This window comes from Clytia hemisphaerica, unplaced genomic scaffold (genome assembly GCF_902728285.1).
Source record: "Clytia hemisphaerica strain Z4C2 unplaced genomic scaffold, Clytia hemisphaerica genome assembly, whole genome shotgun sequence".
Classification (NCBI taxonomy): domain Eukaryota; kingdom Metazoa; phylum Cnidaria; class Hydrozoa; order Leptothecata; family Clytiidae; genus Clytia; species Clytia hemisphaerica.
The window spans coordinates 147,517-165,750 of NW_027104055.1; the positions used below are offsets into that span (position 1 = coordinate 147,517).

General features: G+C 37.0%; 1 protein-coding gene across 1 annotated transcript; it reads right to left on the reverse strand.

Moving 5' to 3' along the window:
- Positions 1 to 501: 501 nt before the first annotated feature.
- LOC136812163 (serine/arginine repetitive matrix protein 2-like) lies at positions 502 to 18,048 on the reverse strand. Its single transcript, XM_067068639.1, has 7 exons — positions 17,991 to 18,048; positions 17,743 to 17,829; positions 9,577 to 10,307; positions 3,074 to 7,624; positions 2,733 to 2,813; positions 2,401 to 2,541; positions 502 to 1,952 (listed from the first exon to the last, which is right to left on the reverse strand). Exons 3-7 carry the CDS (start codon positions 10,283 to 10,285, stop codon positions 619 to 621), a joined length of 6,816 nt encoding a protein of 2,271 aa, XP_066924740.1. The 5' UTR covers positions 10,286 to 10,307; positions 17,743 to 17,829; positions 17,991 to 18,048; the 3' UTR covers positions 502 to 618.
- Positions 18,049 to 18,234: the final 186 nt, after the last annotated feature.

Below are 18,234 nucleotides of genomic sequence, written 5' to 3' on the forward strand. Positions count from 1 at the left end.
TGCTCTAAATTAATTTTTTCAAGTGGCTGTTGGTTATTCCTCGATTCCAAAACTTATTTCTTAATGCAATTGTATAAAACGCCAGCAAACTTAGCAAAGTTTCTCCTTTTTCTCTTCGTCTGTTTAAATATTACCTAAAGGTTAAAAATCTTTTTTTCAAAAGTTTGATAAAAAATATATGCTGTACTACTAATAATCTCCATCCAAAAATATACAAAGCAGAAAAAAATATTTACATGGAAAAAAATATTAACAAAAAATCTGCAAAAAAATCTTTTTTATATTCGAAAAAAATTCTAGCTACAGGCAAAACAACAGAGAAATAAGGCAAGGAATAACCTTAAATTTTCTTGAGGTGTTTTTATCGGACTGCTAGAAAAATAATGCTTTTCTTCGTAAAAAATCATTTCAAAAAAAGAACTTTAAGGCCCGCACTGCAATGGCAAAAATCGTTAAAATTCTGAAAAGCGAAAGTATATATCCAACAAAATATCAATCATTCATTCATTCATTCGATGAAGATTTTAAATTTGAAACTGCTAAACACGCGAAAACTAAAACATTCCCTAAAATACTAAAATATTTCACTTTACATATAACCAAAGTCAAAATCCAATATCATTTCTTTACACCATGTGAGATCCTCATGTGCGATTTCAAGTACGCTCGTTTCAAAAAATTCAATCTACAAATCGAACATTTATCGCCGCTCACTTTACTTCTACCATGTTTAAAGGTAACATGACGTAATAATTGTTTCTTTGTTGACAAAACAACCTGACATAACTTGCATATATACTTTCCGGTGGTCACACCATTCGTCTTAGCACCGTGCGTAGATTTCATATGAAAATGATACGATTCTCGTGACTTAAAGTATAAAGTACAATCCCGACATTTAAAGAAAGTCGGCGATTTTTCATTATCGGATTGATGAACCGGGTCCACTTTAGTCGGTGTTTTGAGAAGCGATTCTTTGATAATTTCTTTCGAAATTTTCGAGAGCTCTTCGTGAGAAACAGGTAGATTAGAATCAACTAGCTCTGATTTCGACTCTCTTTCTTCTTGGATATCTCTCATTTCGTCACTACGTACAAATTCCTCATGAACATTACGATGGCAAGAATACATTTTCAAAGGTTTATCAACATCCCCAAAACCAGCCCTCAAATCTAACGTTTTCAAATTAGTAATTTTATTGTTCAACGATCGGACGTCAGTCGTAAATGATTCCGTAACTTCTTTTTCATCGTCGGTATCGTAAACTTGGACGTCAACTTCCGTAAATTCGTCTATAGGTTCTTCTTTAATACATAAAGTTGAAATATATAAGGCATTCTTCATGATGGAAACTCGGTTACGTCTCTCCATTCTCGATTCACGTTCCAAGTCTTGTTCGTCAATACCTTTAGTCCTTTGATCGTCATTCCTTCCTGGCTGTTGATCTAATAATTTTTTTATTTCATTCGATATTTCAATTATTGATGACGAATCCAGAGTGACCTTAGCAGATGATAAGTCAATCGAAGCAGATTCTTCATCTTGACGCTGTATTTTAAGGCCTGGTTCACATGTTGTCTCTTCATCTACCATTTCTAAAGCTCTCTTTCCATGACGATTTTCAGTGTCAGATTCCTTGACTGCAATGTTGGTATGCTTTGACGGCGACGGTTTTTGTGTGATGACAAGCTCCAATTGCTCGTCCAACCCAACTAAGATTTCTGGTGGTTTTTGACATGCCTCTTTCAGCTTATTTACAGGGATAGCAAGTTCAGCTTTCGTTATCAGAGTCTTAGGAAACACCAGCTCTTTTTCTCCAGTATTTTCTGCATTTGGATGAACGCAAATCTTATTGGTGTGATCTTGCTCACTTTTTGAGAGCCATTTTTGGTTGTTCAGTTTCATTTCGATAGTAAGCAGTATCGAGGATAATGTCTCTTCAACATCTTTCGCTAAAGTGTGGAGAACAAAAGATAAAACAGTAAAAGAGCATACCAACCTAGAATAACATCCAAAACTAGGCTGAGAACAAAATATTAGTTGGCCGTTAGCCGACCCTAGCTTTTGGAGGAGAGTCGGTCGAGTAATTTTGAGGATTTATAAAAACCCTGTTTACAATTTATTTACGGAAAAGCTAGAAGGGAATTCATGATTCTTAAACTTAAGATGGAATAAGACTGACATAACAGAGGTTTAAAAAAATCCTGCTTCAAAATAAATGGCTATAACATTTTCTGGGTCGGTCTGATGACGGCAAACCAATATTTTAATGGTGTTCAGCCTTGTGTTTAAAAGAATCGTAAGATGTATAATAAGCAGAATAAATTTCGTCTTCAGAAAGTATATAAAATAACCAGTAGAAATAAGTTGCTAACAGGAAAATTGAAATTCAAGATTTACCAATAATGTTATCTTTATGGTCAAACGAAACAGCGTTAGAAATTGATTCTTCTGAGCTTTGAGCTTCTTCGAGCGTCATGTATAAGTCTTGAGTCTGGTTGAGTTTCTCTGTTGCCAGGGGCGTTAAATTGTCATTCCGACCTTAGGAACAAAATGGGAAAAATATGAGTACGATAATGCTGTAGATGATTGCCAAAGGAGGATCACTTTAGAACTAAGGTGTGTGAGATCAGAGTTTCGCGTTGAACCTAGATAGAAGGAAAAGGGAGTGAATTTAAGTGATAAAGACAAATAGTAAAACAAATTGGAATTACAAATGAAGATTCCCTTACTGAGTCGCAAGTTGGATTGCGTCGGTTTTGCGTCACTCTCTTTCTGTTGTGTGGCCGCTTCATTTTGCTGATTTGTCAAAGCTGAAAAAAAGTCAAAAAGCTAAGATTCCAATGATTTTTAAAACTAGTAAAGTTTCAAGAAATAATGAAATACAGTATACCCTTTGTACTTCGAAAACAAGGGCATAAAATATATATATTTCAAAAGAAATTTCGGTTCCGCATGCAGTAAGTACGTAAAAAAGTAAGTTTGCGACCACAGTCGAGGGCGACCCGAAGTCTCTTTTTTGGTATAGCTGTCTACCCGAAGGTAGGGGTATCAGCATGCAGTAGCTCCTTACCTGGATGAAGTTTAGATGATAGGTCAATTTCCCATTCTTCTTTGATGTATGGTCGTTTGATGGCAACACAACCTTTTGAAACATCTTCAACTAATTTGTACAAAACATCACGAACTATTTCTTCATCGGTGATTGGACACACTTCATTGAGAATCTCATTAATAGTGTCTTTAACATCAACTTGTATACGTCGTTCTTTCTCATCCTCGATCTGTCGAAGAGCCTCTTTTGTCAAGCAATCATCAGCCAAGGATAACAGGCTAGAAAAGATATCGTCTGCTGTAAGGTAAGCTTGTTGGTCAATTTTCGATTGGTAGTCAAAACTTGAATCGAATTCGACATCTTTCGACAGCATTGTGAAACCAACGTCTGATTCTGAGTGTTGTTGTGGTGAATCTTTCCCAACGTTGTATTGGTCGAGGTCGCCAAGTAACGTCGAATCTTCGTAAATTGGTTTCATCTGTTGCGCGTATAATTCATCTTCGTACACGTAATATTTACTACGTTTACGGCGCGACGTTTGACTATTACTTGCTTGCTGCGGAGAATTCGTTCTTGCTTCTTTTGCAGCGTTTGAAGCGTTACGTGCTGATCGTTTACGCGAACCATATCCGCCTTTACGCCGTTTATTGTTACGTTTACGTTTCCCTTTCGTTTGATCTTCTTGTGTTTCGACGTCGTCATTCCTTTCTACGTCAACGACATTAACGACATCGACGTCTATCTCTCCATTGCGTTGCGGTTGTCGTTGCGGTTGTTGTTGCTGTTCATTCTCCGATGACGGTGCCATGACGGCCGTTGTTTCTGAATGGAAGTCTGCCATCTTAATGTGAAGTTTAACTTTTAACGGCTCGACTCTTTCAACTTGAACTGTCGGATTGTCAGTAGAATTTCTTCGGGAGCGACTATTTGTTGATTTTATCGTCTTGTCGTCTTTTTGATCGTCTTTACGTTGGTTTCTCATCAGGACGCGGACGGCTCGCTCCGCTTTTCCGATTTTCTTCTTAAGTGCTCTTACTGTCGGATCTTCATCGTCGGAAATCGAAGGTTTCCTTGACGACGGCGTTGTTTTGGCAGATGGTGGTTCAGTAGTGACGTTGTCATGCGCTGATTCTTTTTTCTTTTTCAATGACTGCACCCGATCGAAAATCCTCATCAAGGCTTCTTCAGAGAGTGTCGTGTTCTCAAAAGAAACTCCTTCAATCTCGTTAGAGGTTTTTGCGCCATCCTTGTTCTTCTCACCAGTGGCAGATTCAGTGGGTGGTGAGGGCGTTGGCGTCGCTTGTTTCTTGTTACCAGAAGCTTTGAAGACAGATTCTACTTGTTGGTGAAGGTTGATACGTTTCTCTTTTGGTTGGACAGTAACTTCAGATGGCGTGACAATTTCTTGTGTGGTTGGCACGTCAGTTTTCGATTGGTTTTTCAGTTGTTCAAGTTTGAGTTCACGTTTCATTTTCTTGCTTTTCATAACGACTTCTTTAGCTTTGATCATCCCTGATGATTTGGTTGATTTCACCTTCGGAACGACAGATGTCTGTATTATCGATACCGACGGTGACGGATTGTCGGAGTTATCTTCCTTGACGAAATCTTGCATTTGTTTACGCCTCGATTGCCGTGCTTTCAGTGCGTCCATGAAAGCCTTCTTACGCTGTGTTTGCTTGGATTGTCGTTTCCCAATAACAATACCAGATTCATTTTGCGCGTCCGTCTCTTGGGAGCTCGCCTCATGAGGGGATTGAGAACTGATTTCAGTTTCTATTTTCGATTCAGTCGTTTGATCTTCTCGTGTATCATCAGCCGATTTTTGTTCCTCGTCAGTTTGTTGAGGGCGAGCTTTCATTTTTGCTTCCATTTGTTCTTTCAATTTTAACGCTCGCTCTTTCTCCTTCCTACGTTTCTTTTTAAGCCGTTTCTGTTCGATACGTCGTTCACGATCCTTAATTTCTTCCTTGGAAAGCATTTTCAGTCTTTTATTATCAGTAGAGTCTTTTTCACTTGTGCTGTCTTTCCTTTGTCTCTCTTTCTTGGTTTCAGAAGTGTGTTTCGTTTGTTTTTCGCGTAATTCTCGTATCTTTGCCAGTTCTTGTTTAATGTCAGTATCAGATAACTTTTTAGTCGGTTTATTTGATTTCTTGGAGGAATCATTACCTTTGGTTATATTTTTTACCGAGGGTTTGGTGGTTTTCTTTGACGTATGTACACGAACGTTATCTGGATTTTCCGTTGGTTTGATTTTGGTAAAAGTCACACCAACAGCTGGGAGGGGTTTCTTGACTTGGTGTGGCTTATGTGCTTTAATCGAATTGCGCGGATTCAACTCTTTATTGATGGTCTCTACATTTTTGTGTTTTGAGCTAACGTGAATTTCGAGGTCGACAAAGCCAGCAAAAGAGCGCCCACATTCGCCACAAAGGAAACCTTTGCGTTCAGCGTTATCTACTGGTGATTTCGGTGCAGATAGATTTTTCTTTGAATCTCGTAAAGGTGGTCCAAGTAAGGCCAAAATACTTTTTGCGGTTTTGGAGGGGCTTTCGGGAGGAGGCGGCTTTTTCGTAGGTGAAATGGAGGGAGAAGGTTTTGTCGTAGGTGGGAATTCGATTTTCTTGTTGTCGAAATTCTTTATAGATTCGTGTGTAACTAATATTGATTTTGGTTTAATAGTTGGTGTATAAGAAAGTGGTGCTGGCAATTGCTTGGTCGATTGAGGAGTCGAAGGTTTCTTTGGTAGTATGTTTGACTGGTTAGGGGTTTGTTGCAGAGACAAAGCAGTTGGCGTTAAAGGCGATTTCTTTATAGGAACTGTAGTAGTCGTTGGCTTGGGAGCTTGTGATGCTGATGGCTTTGGTGGTTGATTTAATGGGAGATTCGTCACTTTCGGAGATGGTAGCGGGGGAGGCTTCTTAGAAATTGTTGGTGAGGATTTTGATGCAGACCAGTGAGCGATACCATCGGTCGTAGGCGGGGGTTTGGGTGCGAGTTTCTGATTGGTTGATTGAGGTGTTGTTGGTGAAGTCATGACTTCTTGCTCTGGCTCGTCTCCAATACTTTGCAAGAATGCTAGGTACTCGTTCTCCATAGAGTCACTACCTTTCGGTTTTCGTTTGTGATAATCTGATAACGATAGTTTGCGACCATCGACTTTCAGTTCTTTGATGGAAGGTGAGACCAAAGGTGATGGTGGTAACCTCTTGGTGGGTTCTGATGGTTTAGGTAGGGGTGGTGGTGGAGGCGGAGGCGGTGAATCCGAAGCCGATGGAGACAGAATATGTGGTTTGTAAATATCTGCTAATTTGGAAGACGAGAATGTAGTCTTTGGTGAAGTTAGTCTAGGATCTGAGCCAGTAGGTGACAGAACTGCTGGCGGTGATAATATTGACGAGGATGGAGATTCTATTTTCTTGTGCGCATCGTTCGAATGTTTCAATTTTAACGGAGTTGGTAGATCTATTAGTTTATCTTTCTTAGAAGATTCACTATCAGTTCGTTTACGTTTATTCTCAATTTGTTTACGTTTTGTTTCTTTTTCTTCTCTACGGTTTATAAGTTTTTGTAGCCTCTCGATTTCCTCGGGTACTAATTTCTTATTGTATTTTTTCAGTTTTGCTTTTAGTTCTGTAGAGTTCATAGTGGACCTCTCAAGTTTTCGGAGAAACCCATGATACTTAGTCCTAACAGGTTTGTCATTAGCACTTGGAAGTTGCTCATTGGTTGGTTGCTCTAAATTATTGTCTGTAGATTTCTCAATATCGTTATTTGGTGGCTTCTCTTGGGGTTTTGACGATGCTGCTTCATGATTGATCGTTGTCTCTTCTTCCTTTCCTTCTTCTTTGTCGATAACCGTTTTAATTTCTGCCTCTTGTTTAACACTTGTAGTTGATGGGAAATCGAAAGACTCTGGTATGACTATAGGGCTTGATACTAGAGGTGTGCTTGGTGTACTACTGATGCTCTTGTTCAATAAACTACCAGACGGACTGATTAAACTAGTGGCAACAGGTTGTTGTAGCAATTGATGTTGATTTAAAAAGCTTAAAGTGTTTATATTTTGAGCCAGCATTGTATTCGATTGCTGATATTGGAGAAGTTGAAGTTGTAAAAGTTTTTGTGCATTCAATTCTATTTCAGCTTTCTTTTGGTCGTATGTGTTAAATGGAGTTGGTAAAGATGGAGTCGTAAGTTCAGTCTTTGGTGTGGTACCATCATGGACATGGCTGCCAGCGCTACTGGTTGATATTGATCGCTTCCTCGTGGTTTCGTCACAGGAATCCCTTATTGAATCTTTGGATGTACTGTTCTGTCTTGAAAGGTTCGGAGCTGATTGTCCCTTGATGGTTAATGCTTGATCCGTTAATTTGTCGAGGAAATTAATCATGCTTTTCTTTTCATCCTCGTCTCGTTCAGAAGAAACGCTTTTCAGTCCACGATCGATTGTCTTTTTGACTGTTAAGTCACGCAAATCTTCGATGAAATACGGTTGAGCAGGTAGACTTTCTGAGAGTTCAGTCTTACTTGGAAGGAGTTTACCAATGTCGAATTTCTGCTCGTTTTCTGAATAAAGAAAAATAATCAAAAAATTAAGAGAAACACTCCACAGTCTAATTTTTAACAAACTCAGATTAAAAGTCTATTATTCTAAATTCCCCCTCCGACATTCTTCTGGCAAACCTTCAGAGACTGCCTGAGTGTAACAACCAAAGAAATTACTGACAGTCTCTTCTCAATTTTGTCCCTTGTAAGACTAAAAATTCAAAGGTATTCTTTTACGTTATAGAAGGAGACGCTCCTATGTGTTTACAAAGCAGAATCTTCTCAAAGAGCCGAAACTAAGAAAAGTTGTTTTTTTCTTTTCTTTAAAAATGCTGTTTAAATAAATGGTAGGTGATACATTAAATGATGTCCTACCCTATTAGCCCGAGGGGGGTAGAATCTATCACGTTGGAGTTCTTTTGTGTATATCTCAGAGAAAAAAATTTTAAACGACTTGAAACTTTCTGACTTTTAACAAAATCTTATTAAGAGTACTTGTGCAAAATTTTAGGGTCATAGGTTGTCCAGATCAGGTTTTATGACTTTATTGTGAAACATGACATAAAAGCCAGCTAAAAACGCTTAAAACTCAAAATTTAAAAGTGCTGATAACCTCTGAACTATTTATCTATTTATTTAATCATTTTCAAATTTTGACACGTGATAAACATAGTCGAACGTGCGCAACGCACTGGGCTCAACTTCAGTGGCTTCAAATCATTCCTAGGCCCAATTGTATACCCCCAGATATTCACCCAATGAACAAGTGTGCCAAATTTCAACCAAACCCGATCATTTTGGAGGCCTGTAGACTGTTCCAAAGCTTTAGCCTCGTTTTGGCAAAAAACTCGTTCCCAGGCCCCAAAAATCAAAATTTTTGAAAAATGCGAAGAGCACCCCCAGATATTCACCCAAGCAACAAGTGTGCAAAATTTCAGCCAAATCAAACAATTTTTGAAGTCTCCAGGCTGCCCCAAAGTTTTAGCCTCGTTTTGGCGAAAACCTCGTGCCTAAGCCCCAAAAATCAAAATTTTCAAAAAAAGAAGAAAACTCCCCCAGATATTCAACCAAGGAACAAGTGTGCAAAATTTCAGCCAAATCCAAGCATTTTTGAAGTCTCCAGGCTGCCCTAAAGTTTTAGCCTCGTTTTGGCGAAAAACTCGTGCCTAGGCCCCAAAAATCAAAATTTTCAAAAAAAGAAAAAAACACCCCCAGATATTCACCAAAGGAACAAGTGTGCAAAATTTAAGCCAAATCCAAGCATTTTTGAAGTCTCCAGGCTGCCCTAAAGTTTTAGCCTCGTTTTGGCGAAAAACTCGTCCCCAGACCCCAAAAATCAAAATTTTCAAAAAAAGAAAAAAACACCCCCAGATATTCACCCAAGGAACAAGTGTGCAAAATTTCAGCCAAATCCAAGCATTTTTGAAGTCTACAGGCTGCCCTAAAGTTTTTGTGACAGACAGACACACACACACACAGACAGACAGACATTGTCAGATTGTAGCTCAACTGAAGTTGAGAATTGACAATATAAATTTGAAAAACTAAAAAAAAAAATTTGAAAATGATGACGTCATCATTTATCATTTCATCTTCAGCATAGATTTTAAGAAAAAATCTTTATGGAAATTGCAAAACCGGCAATTATGTTAAAGAACAGCCTTTTATCTTTCAGAATCTTCAAACAGAATCTAAATATCTTTATTGGTTCGACATTTTTGTAAACCATATATTTGGGCTTTTTTCCAACAGGTGGAAATTTTGTGATGACGTCATCGGTTTTTGAATGACGTCAATTTTTTTCTTCTTCTTGGAAATTTGTGTTATGATGGAGAACATCTGTACCAAATTTCATGGCCATAGCTCTTCTAGATCGAAAATAATCGAGGGTGGTAGATTCTACCCCCCTGGGGATACCAAAGTTAAAAAAGCTTTGGGCTAATAGGGTTAAGATTGAAGAAAGAAGCTCTTACTGTTTTCCGATTTATTTGGAGATAGTAACGGTTGAGAAATTGATGGTGTTTCCTCTCTGGACGATTTACGTTTGCTTTCCTTGGATCGATCTCTTTTAGAAGATGGTGATGATTTTCGTCGCCCTCTGTCCTTATCTCTTTCTCTACTTCTTCGTCTTTCCCGACTACGATCTCTTCCACGACTGCGACTGCGACTCCGACTGTAACTACGGCGTCTTCCTCGGCTTCTGCTACGACTACGATATCTTCCCCTACTTCTACTTCTACTACGACTGTGGTATCTTCCCCTGCTGCGACTGCGACTACGATACCTTCCTCTGCTACGGCTTCGGGTGCGACTGCGACTATGACTATATCGTCTTCTTCTGCTTCGACTGCGACGTCTATTTTTACGATTTCTATCGCGACTTGTACTTCTACGACCGCGATCACGACTTCTGCTTCTGCGAGTTCGATCATAGCTTATGCTTCTACGACCTCTATCACGACTTGTACTTCGACGGTTCTTATCCCGACTACGTTCTGGGCTCATCCTTTGTATCCTTTTCGTATGAATCATCCCCCGACTACGAGCACTTTGCCCATCACCATCATCCTCAACTTCACCCTCTTCCATCTCATCGTTGGGATCATTAGGGTCGTCTACATTATTAGCAGCAGGAGGAAGTTTGGCTGGACTCATCAATGGCAAATGCAATGTACTGGACATTTTGGTTGGATTTCTCTTTTCTCTGAAAATGTAGAAAAATAGAATCATATCACATCCCCTTCTCACAGACTCACTGGGACCCCTTCCCACTGAAAAAAATTGGCCAAAATATCGTCTCCGACGGAAGATTATCTTCCATTTTTCGTCCCAACTGAAAATAATCAAATAAACCGATCCTCACTGAAAAATCCTATGGCTATGTTATTTTTCCCATCCCCACTGAATTTTATGACTTGAAAACAAAAGAATTGAGATCCCCAGCCATAAAAATATGGGAATATCAATCCCCATCAATTCTGTTGGTGAATGGACCTTTCAGATAAAAGAATCTTAAAAGATCTTGTTTGCAGGATTTTTAATAACGAGGTCTGTAAGCACAAAAATACTACAGATGGTGATAAAAGCATGAACTTTGGCACATATGATCTTCAGAGGGTCCAAAAAGAAGACTAAAATGTCCAAAGAAATGGGCCATTCCACTAAATTTCCATACAGGGGGTGGAGGAACTATTTGAAGTCAAAAAATATTCCTTAGAAATGTATGGATACTTCCTGGAAAATGGAAAAATTTGCAAAAGATCCCTTGGAAAAACACTCTTTTAGACCCCATGGAAATTTCGCTCAAATCACCCCCTGTATGGATATAAAATGGAATGGCCCAATTTAAAATCATTGATGCCTCGTTTTTATAAAGATGATGTATTAGGGAATCATACTCAAAACATTCCAAAAATATCGATCAATCAGAAACTATCAAAAGGTATATATAAATAGTGAAGAAAATCCAGGAAAGATCAGATCTCAATCGGAGGAGCAACAAGGATGACGCACAACTAGAAGTCAAAATTGGAAGTGGAATGTAATTGTATGTAACCGAAGAAGACTGTTAATAAGGAAAAGAATAACTGAAAATAGGATAAAGCAAACCCCAAAATTATTACATCTCAAATTATTGTTTGGAGCCCTGAAACATTTGGAAATTTGGATATTTAGTGACAAGATAGAAAGGGTACTTATACCACTTTTATAACATTTTAGATGGAATTTCTGCAAATTTATTAAAAAGATTGGATTCAGCAAAGTTGGCAGGTTTCCAATATCCTTTCAAAATATGTCAAAAAGAAGCTGAACTTGTTAAACTAATTCATATTTGAGAATGACAGTTCACTAAAACTAAAACTGCTTTGCTTGAAATAAGGCAGAATAAGGTATAATATGCTCACACCTGTCAAGTCAGATAATCATGGGTTGGCACAGGACGAGGGTACATTCAACTGCCAAGTGAATCAAAGCACTAAGCAGGAATTGAAGCCTGACCTCATGGACGGCATCAGCAGTCAAGATTGATAACCACTACACTGCTAAGCCCCTTGGGAATTTTTCAAATACTCTGGGGATTTTTTTGTTTAGCAGAAATGTTAATTCCTTGATTTGGATTTAGATTTTGAATTTAATTTTGAATTTTTTATCTTGTCCATTGATTCGGCAAAGACAAAAGTTGGACCCCTCAAATGGACCCACAAATGGAACACAAAATGGACCCCCAAATAGAACCCCTTGAGATTAAAAATTGCGACTGGTTCAGGTTTACAGATAAATATTATAAATTAATGAAAGTTATGGGTGTGTGGGTGCGTGGTTTAAATGGGTGCGTGGGTGATTGGGCCAATTTTTTTGCATGGGTACCTAGGTAAAAATATTTTTTGTGTTGGGCAAAATAATTTTTGCCTGGGTTGAATCCTTTTGTGGGACATTCAGGTCGTGGGACGCTTAAGTGGGGTATTCAGGTAGGACTCTAAGTGTTTTATAATCAAGTGAAAGGAAGAACAAGTCAAGTTCTTATAAACAGCTTAATAAAAACTTGCATCACCTGTTTTACATTTTTTGAGCTGGGACACGAAAACCTACAGTAAACTTCCGGTTATTTAAACCTGCACTCATTTGAATAATTTGGTTATTCAAAGTGTGATTTCTTCAAAAGTGAGATTTTCTCCTTCGGTCTAGAGAATTGAAGCAAACAATGGGATCCCCATCCTGCCATTAAGGTTAAGTTGAAAATCTTGCGAGAAAACAAATTTTTCAATTATTCCAACTCCTGTTTATTCTTACCCCCTTGGAACTTCAAATAACTGAGAGTCTACTGTATTTTGAAGAGTTTCTATTTATTTATATGAAACAGTAAACATTCCAATCAGAGGGGTTTCCCCAGAGACAAGATGTTTACTTTTTGAATCCGAATGAAAGGGGAAACATTCGAATCATAACAACAAAGGGTTTTCCCTCAGTATAAATAATAAGAAGATGCAAAAGATCAGAAAGTATTCCCCTCTTCTTCTTCTCTCCCAAAAAGTGGTTAATTCATGAACAATTGAAATGCAAAAAAAAGAAGATTTAAAGTCTATTTTCTTTTTGTCTAACTTTTGCACGAAGTTCTTTCATTTTTATTGGCAATGAAATGAATTGATTCTAAAAATATTATAATTTAGATTATAAAAACAAAATATTCTTTTCCTTTAACGTCCCATCTACTACTGTCCCACCCGAGCATCCCACTAGCACCCCACTTAGCACCCCCCACCTGAACGTCTCACTTGCATGTCCCACTTACTAGCGTCTCCCACCTAAACGTCCCACCTAAACATCCCACTATCACCCCACTAGCGTCCCACTTAGAGTCCCACCTAAGTGTCCCACTTAAACGTGTCAACATCCCACATCCCACTTCTATGTATTTCAAGGCTAGTCACATAATACACTGATGCAAAAAAAAATCTACCAGCACAAAAATCCTACCCAAGCAAAGGTTTTGACCTACACAAAAAATTTGACTCACAAAAGGATTCTACCAACAGAAAAAATATTTCGACTGAGGCAAAAATCATTTTTACCCACATACCCACACAAATAAATCTAACCCACGCACAATGTATAATCTTTATCTGAAAGCCTGAACCAGTCTTAAATTCTAATTTCAAGGGATTCCATTTGGGGGTCCATTTTGTGTTCCATTTTGGGGGTCCATTTTCAGGGGTCTAACTTTTGTCATCGCCCTCATTGATCTTACATCACCAAAACTTTTCTGTATAAAGTTGCAGGTTTAGCAACATTTAAATTGAATCTGAATGGCTGTGAAAAAAAGTGTAGCAAGTTGGCAAAAGTACTTCAGTTTTTAAAATGAATAATCAGAACAAAATACATAGCTGTTGGCATTGATTGCTCTATAGCAGCAATAGAATATCTTCTTTTGAAAAATTCAGAAATGCTTTGAGGTTTTTATGAATTTTTATGAAACCATTGTTTTTTAAAGATCAGTAAAAACACTTTCACCACATGTGCATACAGATTATGGCTTAAAAAATTTTCAATCTCACTTGTCTAGCTTTCATTTCCAGATTTTCTCATGAGCAAAAATTTACCCCTATCCCCCTTGTATGCTCACCATTACATTTACTATTCCGATCACCCCACCCCCTCTAGGGGGGTCCAAGTCCAGTCTTGATTTCAATGACATAATTCTTTGACGCAATATCAAAGTTAAAGAAAGTTAAAATTGTATATAATAGCATGAACATATAAACGACTGGACATCCATCTCCTTTGTCTTTTTGTAGAAAGGGCTGCTAGCTTCGTTGCCGCCTCGTTAAAAGCAAAAATGAAACAATAGATTTTGATGATATACCACTTGGGAGTACCTTGCTAACAACGTCAAAACTTTGACAAAAGTCTCTGTTGTTCTACTCTTCTCAAGTCTTTTATCTATATTATAACAAAGATAACAGAGGCAAAATCATCGTCAGCTTGTCAAAACTCCGACTAATATTTCTAAATTTTGACTTAAAAGTGTCTAATAATTTTAGAGAGTGTCGCATTCTAATTTCGATATTCTTATGACACAGGCTCTAAAGTTTGGCAAGCTATTTTTTTCAAGTCATAAAAAAAATTATTGGAGTGACAAAAGGGATTCAAAAGTATACACGCAGTTGAAATTCTGCATTTTAGAGTTGAAAATGTTGATAAAATATATTATATACAAACTTGTGAAAAAATTCAAAAATAATTTTTTTGTACATTAGGAGTAATGTTCAAGCTCGATTAAATCCTTTTACCTAAATAATTCAAAGAAATAAAATTATGACGGAATATTGTCAGATTTTTCATACCAATTTTGAAATACAGGCCGCAACGAAGCTCGCTTCAAAGAGACTATAAAAGTATATGTCCAGTCGTTTATATGTTCATGATAATAGGTTGATTATGGATAACACAAGTAAGATTGGGTTAATGTTGATAAGGTTTTGATTTTTCAAATAGCAGGTTAGAAAAAACTTGAAATTATAAACATTTTGAAACAATTTGCAAAGTGTATGTACATTTTCTTGATTGACCTCCCCCAGTATGCTTTTGTATGCTTTTCGAAGGGCTAGGGCCCTTCCCCTCAGAATGTAGGTACTTTTTATGGTATATAGATTCTTTACGATAGTAAATTTATGCAACAAAAAAGAAATAAATAAGCAATGAAACTGCGAATAGTTACGATGGTAAAATTACAAAAAGAAATTATAACATTGATAACAGCCATTCTAATTTGCGTTGACATTCGACTATTGCCAACGCAAATGCGACGTAAATTTGGCTATTGCCAACGTAAAAGTGCTTACTGTACATAGAACCCAGAATTTTTGGCCGATGCAAATAAATCTGAATTAGAAAGGCTGGATAATCGTTGCGTTTCAAGAAGCTACCTTGTGTATAGTGTGAACATAGTTTTAAAAGCTCTCCTGTATATTTTGGTGAGGCAAAGTTGACAGATGCACTTTTCCCTCCATTATTTTCATTAATCTCTATTTTTTCTTCGGTCTCGTTTCGGTTTCTCATCCAATATCCAAATGTTCAGCCTTGTTTGCTATTATGGATTCTTTAATAAGGTTTTTTGTCGGGGAAAATTTTACGTTGAGGTAAAATATTATTGTCACTTTTCCCAAGTAAGTTTTCCTTGTATTCCACTAGATGATGAGGCAAATAAACCCCTTGAAATGCTTAGGTATTTTTAGGGTTTTTCAGGACCTCCACCACCCTGGGGAACATTTGGTCAACGAGGCCTTGTGATTTCTTTTGGCGTTTGGTGTAGCCAAAACAGCATCAGAATTATGCACAAAATCAAAAGAATTATAAATTAAATGTCAACTGCCAATCAGTTTTTATTGACTTCTGCGCACTTTTTTGAATAAAATAGCAATATAAAAACCTGATGATTTCCTAAAAATTAACCACTTCATCATAATATGGAGTCATTAGGCTTTTGGACAGTTATATAACTGCTATATAATTCTCTTGGGCACAGTAAGTTGGTCTAATGCCGAAATCCCTCCTCTAATCTTGACACCCTTATTAGAGATGGGAATAATAGAATAGTAAGGTCAGAATCACTGATAGAAAAAGATTTTTCTTCTCTGATCGCTAAGCAAAGAAAAAAGTTTCCATCAGGAATTCTGACCTTCATATTATTCCTAACTCTAAAGAAGGGTGTCAGAACTAGAAGGATGTCGATATTAGACCAACTTACGGTAGTCGACAAACACTTTGCTAGTTGGGGACAATTTTAGAGAGAAGAAAATCATATTTTAGGCTCAGTGGTAAAATATTCAGCCAATAGGATAGGACTTTTTTAGCTATTCATTCAAAACTAATCTTTCCTTTCACGCACAAAGCGTACCTTTATCAGAATCGGACTTCAGGTACGGGTCATTTATTTGTTCATTTTTTCATCTAAAAAGGCGTTTTATGCAATGTCTTCAGACGTCAGTGCATAATAATTTGGTTTCAAACATATAAAAGAAACCGTGTATGTCATAATTTTTTTCTGGCACAAAAGTTGTCTGCCAGGTAGCCCCCCCCAACCAAACCCCCCCCCCAAATAACTGCTATGAAAAAAAATTACATGTTTACAAACATTCCCTCTCCAAGTTGAACATAAACTATTGCAAGAACTCTTCAAAACAAAATAACAAAAAGATAACTATAATGCCAAGATGTCAATTAATGCGATTGAAAAAGTGTGAGTTGTAAAAACAATTACCTCTATTCAGTCTGATCCGTTGCTTGTGTTTAAAACGTTAACAATTTTGTAATAAGAAATTATGTTTTGTATAAGAAGCAATTATTGAAATATTTGGTTCAATTGGTTCAGTGTAACAAATATCTCAGTTTAGTTGACATTGAATTGAATTGAATTGAATTGAATATATTTTCGCTGCAACACAGCAGGATAACCCCTTACAAAAAAATAAAATAGATTTCTCTAATACAATGGGGAACCTAGAAGAAACTGAAAAATTATTACAGAACTAAAGAAAAATGAATAAACGATTATCATAATATTAATAGTGACAACAAAATAATGAATATAAGAAATATTTTTTGCTAATATTTTGGTATCTTCATTGCGTCACAGCGAAAGGTTTGTTTTTATTTTAGTTTGTATCTTTGAAAGACCCCATCGGATTTAGGCAGGGCTGTCGGATTTAGGACCACTCACGGTACAACTTTTCAATAAATTTCTGTTTTTACATTTTTTTTAGAAATCTCTTTTGACATAAAATTGACGTTTTCTCAACCACCCCTATGAAAATGTGTATTTTTCAATATTTTTACAGATGACAGAATAACAAGGGTGTAAAAAAAAGAGCGAAAGTATTATTCATGGAAATTTGTATTTTTATTGTTCTCTTGGTTCAAAGTTGCTTGTCCCCCAACTAGCCCAGTCAACTCATCCCCCTACTTTATCTTAAAACTATATACATTTAAAATGCTGGTTCAAGTCATGGTAGACAGGAGACCCGTCGTGTGTTTTTTATAATTTGATGTACACAAGACGGGTTCGAGCTGTGAGTCCAATATTGGACTCACATTTTTTACAGTTGAAAAAGCGCAGGACTCACTCACTAAATAAAAATGAGTAAACAATAAAAAATCGCGCTTTTTTCTATAGCAGTTTGAACATAGAAACTAAAACAAACTTTCATTGGCTAATTCATCAACTGTCATTTTCAGGAGCGAAATTCAAATTGGCAGCCCAAACCGCTATTCATATTTCGCCATCAGTTTATCAAAGAAGAAATTTCATAGCATGGATTCCCAGGCTAAAGTCATGGGGGTTATCTAATAAGAATCCTGCATTAACTAAAAATTGACAAAAAGAACGACAAATGTCGCCATCCACGCAGCCCCAACCGAAAGTCACTGTACCACCCATACGTATTCATTCCTCTTTAACTATCACGGGAATTAACTACAAAGAAGAACAACAAATTTCGCATGTATGTTAAATGCAGAGTCGATTCTTTAAGGAACAGACTGTGTCTGTATAATATAATGAACTTTAAGGCTTATTAGTTTACCTCTTGGGAGTTTAGTGTGGGAAACCTTTGAGCTCAATAAATACACTACTTGACTCTTACAATTTTGCTCTTTAGTAGCAGGTTTGATTTTGATTTGTGCCACCACTCTTTTCTTTTGTTGTTCAGTCTGTTTAGTCTGATTGGTATCTGTAAAAAAAAACAGCATTTTATCAGTCAAACTTATTGAAAAAAGTGGTTTGAAGTAGTAGAGTATTAAGTAATTGTAGAAAAGGTTATATTGCATGATTTCGTTGTGTTGGGTTTTCTTTCAGTGAAGGGAACATGAAATTCATTGAACTTCTACTCACCCAGAAAATGTGTCTTGGGTTTGTAGCATTGCGATCTCAAATTTCCCAGGGCTTCTGTAGACTATGGTAGAAAACACTGTTGATTTTATTTTAGCCACGGGTTTTCGCGGAAATGATATTTCGCATAATTAAACAGATTTGTTAATTTATTACTTCAATGTTAAGATAAGACGGGGGTTATATGCTTGCTTTTTCACTAAGATAGTTCTTCCAAACTGATTAACAATTGCCCCCGGTTCGATAC